Source organism: Bacillus rossius, chromosome 15, assembly GCF_032445375.1.
Source record: "Bacillus rossius redtenbacheri isolate Brsri chromosome 15, Brsri_v3, whole genome shotgun sequence".
NCBI classification, from domain to species: domain Eukaryota; kingdom Metazoa; phylum Arthropoda; class Insecta; order Phasmatodea; family Bacillidae; genus Bacillus; species Bacillus rossius.
In genome coordinates, this window is record NC_086342.1 from 42,057,774 (window position 1) to 42,063,773 (window position 6,000).

General features: G+C 35.5%; 1 protein-coding gene across 1 annotated transcript in view; it reads left to right on the top strand.

Annotated features, from left to right (window-relative positions):
- The window catches only part of LOC134539265 (serine proteinase stubble), an 80,145-nt gene extending 74,992 nt beyond the window's left edge, over positions 1-5,153 (top strand). Inside the window, exon 10 of the mRNA XM_063381089.1 lies at positions 866-5,153. Coding sequence (XP_063237159.1) covers positions 866-1,030 — 165 coding nt within the window. The 3' untranslated portion in view covers positions 1,031-5,153. The remainder of the gene's footprint in view (positions 1-865) is intronic.
- The last annotated feature ends 847 nt before the right edge of the window (positions 5,154-6,000 follow it).

Here is a 6,000-nt window from a genome sequence, read left to right on the forward strand (position 1 = left end):
AGACTCCATTGCACGTCTAAACATTTCAAAACTTGGTGGTAGTGCGTTTATAAGTAACGTTGATTGTAAATCATTGTGCATCTCAACGCCCATAGCTAACAGTTTTGCAATTATATCGAAAAACTCCATCAGTTGTGTGTGGAAATCATCATTTTCCCTTATTTTGTACGAAGATACGCGTTTTAATAAACTTGCTCTTTTTACTGGTCCTGTGGAAGCATATTCTGACTTTAACTTATCCCAAACTTGTTTTGAAGTTTTTAAACCTTTCACCATACGTAATAAACTGGGATCTATTGCAATTATTATATCTGATTTTGCTTTACCATCATAATCCTCCCACTTTTCAAGGTATCGTAATGAAGCGTCCTTACCTTCAACTGGTTCTGGTCTTGGCTTTCTTCCATTTACGTATACCCATGTTCCATTTTTAACCATCACAGCATCAATTTGAATCGCCCAAGTATCGTAGTTTTCCTTTGTGAGAGGTTTAATCGGACTCGACGACAAAGACATCTTAAAAAACTTATTAAGTCTGATAAATTGTCACGAAGCACAACTTTTACATTCAGTGGATCAAAAATTTATATCTTAAAGCACTCTGGGCCCATAACCTGATAACGTTTCGTAATTAATCACAATTTTATTTTATGCTTATACACATACATGTTTTTGTTATTTCCATAGACAAAACGATAACAGTTTCTTTCTATCAACACAAAATAAAAACCGTCAATTTATATAAACAAAAATAAACGGGAAATCGATACAATGGATGGCGCTAAATTTGAATTAATTTTAACAATTGGTAAAGTACGAGACATCTAAAACCAACTGGAGTGGTTTGCTGCGGCTGCTGTTTCAGGGAGACTCGGGAGGCCCTATGGTGATCCAGCGGAAAGCGGACAAGCGCTGGTTGCTCGCTGGAGTCATCTCCTGGGGCATCGGCTGTGCGGAGGCCAATCAGCCTGGAGTGTACACGCGCATCTCCGAGTTCCGCGACTGGATCAACCAGATCCTGCAGTTCTAGCCGCGCCCACTGCAGGCCTAGCCGCGCCCACTGCAGGCCTAGCCCCGCCCACTGCAGGCCATCACTCCACCCGAGGAGAGAGACTTGTGCTCAGTCACTCGCAACATCGGCTGTGCGGAGGACAACCAGCCTGGAGTGTACACGCGCATCTCCGAGTTCCGCGACTGGATCAACCAGATCCTGCAGTTCTAGCCCCGCCCACTGCAGGCCTAGCCCCGCCCACTGCAGGCCGTCACTCCACCCGAGGAGAGAGACTTGTGCTCAGTCACTCGCAACATCGGCTGTGCGGAGGACAACCAGATCCTGCAGTTCTAGCCGCGCCCACTGCAGGCCTTTCCCCGCCCACTGCAGGCCTAGCCCCGCCCACTGCAGTTCTAGCCCCGCCCACTGCAGGCCTAGCCCCGCCCACTGCAGGCCGTCACTCCACCCGAGGAGAGAGACTTGTGCTCAGTCACTCGCAACATCGGCTGTGCGGAGGACAACCAGATCCTGCAGTTCTAGCCGCGCCCACTGCAGGCCTTTCCCCGCCCACTGCAGGCCTAGCCCCGCCCACTGCAGTTCTAGCCCCGCCCACTGCAGGCCTAGCCCCGCCCACTGCAGTTCTAGCCCCGCCCACTGCAGGCCTAGCCCCGCCCACTGCAGGCCGTCACTCCACCCGAGGAGAGAGACTTGTGCTCAGTCATTCGCCATTACCGATTTTTTTTTATTTTACAGTCAGTATTACAATGGTTTTTTTTTACCTTTGTGTCACAAAATATACTACATATTTAAAATAAAGTGCAAGATTTTCTTATACTTTTACGCAATGGAAGTGAAGGTATTTTCAGTTTTATATCAGTTTCCGCGAAATTTACTTAAACCACATTTGGCATTATGGTGCAGATTTCTTTTTAGAATTAAATTATGATATTTTGAAGTTCAAATTACTTGTTTTGTTAATATTATAATTGATTAATGCTGTGTCGTGACAAGAAATAACAATTGTAATCCTAAAAAATTATTATTACTAAAATACAGAATTTATTGTTTTTTTCGTATCAATGCAACAAATATGTACTAAATTTTAGTGAAAACATTACAAAAAAATTTGCAACGAATTGTTTAAATCGTCTATTTGTAAAAGTAAATTAAAAATTTATTTTTCTTGGTAGTAAATTATAACCATTAAGTACAAACAGTGATGTGTAAACTTATAACAGAACTGGAAATGTATGCAGGTTTTCTTAAAAGAATTTGAGACATAAGGAAACTTATGTGACTTAATCCAAATATTTATTCTAAACTTCTGTTAAAAGTCGTAGGCTAACATATTTTTCTCCAGATTATAATTGATATGAAAAAAAGTTAAGAAACTTTCACATACATAGAGTCAATATTTTCATGTATGTTAAAACGAGACTGCATTTAAACACTTGACTTGAACACAAAAATCACACATTTTATGTAAGGCATGTATGTTGTAGATGTTAGGAGAGAATATGCCAAAGTACGCACTTGACAAAGTGGTTTTATTCCTTTAGAAACTTCTGAAAGACAAACTGTGCCATGGTTTCATTTGTCCACCCCGAGGTTGTGTCATCTCGTTCATGTATGTACCTGTTAGGTTGATGTGTGCCGGATCACTACCAACTGAGAGCTTCGGTGTTCAACGAAAAGTGGCCGGATTCCCACAGATACAACGAAAATGTGTTGCCATGTGACGCCGAAAAGTGACTTTTAAACAAAGAACATGAGCATGCCACACACTGTGTGCTGTCTGAAACAGCTTAGTTAAAAACAATGTTGGTCCCGTCCAATGGCTTGAAAGTGCCGTTACAGACAGTTATGACTTATACACGTGATATTATTTTGTATTTAAACTATTTATTTTAAAAATATTTTTAGTCTAATCTAATACCAGAATTGTATGTTTGTTATGTGTTGTAGGTTTAACTTGAAGATAAATGTAAGTAAAAACATTTTTATACACAAATGTGATGTAAAAATAAGGCTGAACTATGGTGAAGTGAGCGATGAACATTTTGTCATATTAGTTCATACATATAAAATTACAATCATTTTATGCTATGTGTTTTATAATAATTTACAATTATATTATATGCTCTAAAGACAATGTTATTTGTGAACATGGGCTTACTATGTCAATAATTATTGTAGTTTATCTTATTTTTATTATAGTATTTAGAAAATATTTCGTACGGAAAAATAAATTTTTACTTCTAAAATATTAAAATATATTAATAAATGTAGTAATTACGGATAATACAAACATAATTAGGCCCTGTAGCCAATGGCATGTATTGTGCAGATTTTTTGAGGCTCTTTAGAACCGTATAAGTGGTCTATTCATACTATATGTAGGTGTTACATGTTTATGGATTTTAAGGATTGATGGTCATTTTAAGGAACTAAACAAACTAATGAATTGTTATTTTAAAATTAATACATATATAAACAGGTTCATTGAAAACATTGTATGACTCACTGCCACCACTTACTGCTACCAGTCGTAGCCGTCGTGCCAGAATACTGCTGGATATTATGCATCACTCACAGCAACCTCTTACTGCTAATCAGTCCCATTCTTCGAACCAAAAGTCTGCTAAAGAGTGACACATCACTCAAGACACATCTTACTGCTACAGTCCCAAACATCGTGCAAGTAGTCTGCTGACGAGTGACGCACCACTCACTGCTACCTCTTACTATCAGACTCAGAGTTATTGCCAACAGTCTGTTGACGAGTGAGCATCACGCACAGTCACCTTTTACTGCTGCAGTCTCAGGCGTGTGCTAGCAGTCTGCTGACGAGTGACGCATGACCCACAGCTACCTCGTACGCTACCAGGCCTAGCTGTTCTGCCGGCACTCTGCTGATGGGGTGGACAGCTGCGCCAAGCACTTGGGGCTAGACTACTTTTGCGGTTTCGTCTCCTCATTTTATAGGGGAGCATATGCATCTTAATGTTTTTAGTCGGCGTTTATTTCGTGCAATTCTGACTCGGGGATGAACCAGTGATTTGTTAAGAAACTTTTGTGAGAATATAGAGCTAAGAAGATTTTTATTAATCACATTACCAAAATAAAATTATCCATGCACACTAAGTGTTTGAATTCTTTGTGAGCCATTTAAATGACGTCATAATTATATGTGCATTATAAATTATCTACTCTTAAAACTAATTTCAACATGATACATTTAAATATAAATTTGTAACTTGTTATCTCATTCGTAAATATAGTCAAATCGTTTAATCTAATAAACTGGGAAACAGATATATATTTTTTTGAATCGATAATTCAATTTTTTGTTTGTCCTTCGGGGAATGCCGTATGCGTAATAGCAGTTTTAACATGTATTTCACGTCTATACATAAATTAATTGTGTTATTGGAGATCTTAATATTATATCAGTTTTGTGTTGTATGTTCCTCTTTGTTGTTATTTAGTTGATTAGTTATTTAGAATAAAAAACTTTTATTGGCAGTGTTTTCATAACTTTGCGAGTTACGTTTTAGGATATTTTTAGGTATCTTATTAGTAAAAGTAACATAAATTTAACGTTTTAAAAAAAAATTGTCAGTTAAATGACATCAATCTGAGCAAGGTTTTTGCTTCAGGTTTGTAAACATAATTAATGTAATATTTTATTGGGAAAAAAGTTTTTGTTGACAGTGGGATTTTGTATTTTTTTTTTTTTTTTGCTTGGCTACGAATAGTTGGTTTTCTTTGAATCAATAATAAACCCGCAGTAATAGAAAGGCCCAATTATGACATCACTAAAGACAAATATCTAGGTTAGAGTATGAAGGTAAATGAATTTTTCAAACTCCATTGTTATTTTTGAATGTTTTTCTTTTTGGCTTTGAATAATTAGAATTAATTACACGAAACAGGTTATTATGCTTTACTGAATTTATGTATCATTTTTATAAAGATTTATTGTATATACATTGCAAGTGATTTTTCACTCCGTCCAAATATCACACTCAATGTATATTATAGTTACGTATTTGCATTGTGCCATGCAAAATATTAGAGGGAAAAATTCAATGGAGATAAATTTGAGCCAAATTGTAATTGCCAATAATGTGATTTTAATGAATAAAATATTTTTATGAAATATTTTGTGATTTTTATTAATTTTCTATACAAGAGTGAAAGTAAAGTATGGATGTACACAATAATTATTTTTGTTATAATGGTTAGTTAATATTTCAATCTATGTGAACACACTCAAACCTTTATAATATGAATTTATAGGGTTTTAAGGTGATAGATCTTTTAATGTTACAAGATGAATTAAGCTATTAAGAACATAAATATTATTTTGGGAATTTCCTCCAAGTAATTGGCGAACATGATTTATTTTCGGGAACAAAAAAAATTAAATAAGTTTGGAATTTTGCAACAAAATAAAGTATCGTTTTAATCCTTTATTGGGCATACGTACTGAGATGTATGAGTAAAATCTCTGGCAGTTAAACACATTCATTTATAAACATAAAAATAAATTTGAACGTTTGTGTTCAATAGAGAAGGTAAGTCTATTACCAATTGATCAATTGCTGCCAAAACCTTCAGCATTTAATGGACCAAAAAAATATATATATTAACAAGAAGATATTTCACTGGCTGGCAGAAGTAAAAAATACTTACTAACGCAAACATTTTTGTGGCCATTTTTTTTTATACTTTATATTAAAATTTAGTGTATGTAATCACAATACATTTTTCATAAATGTTATTTAATTCAGAAAATTTAAATATTTTGAGGTTAGAATTCTAATTTCTAAATAATTATAAAGTATGATTTTTAAAAAAATTAAGATTTTATTTTCGAAATCTCTAATTATGGATCAAATTTTTTAAATGTTATTTGCCAACTATATGTGACTATATGAATATGAAACACTCTTGGAAATAACATCGCTGGGAAACTGACACAAGGCTATACTTAATACCCTAAT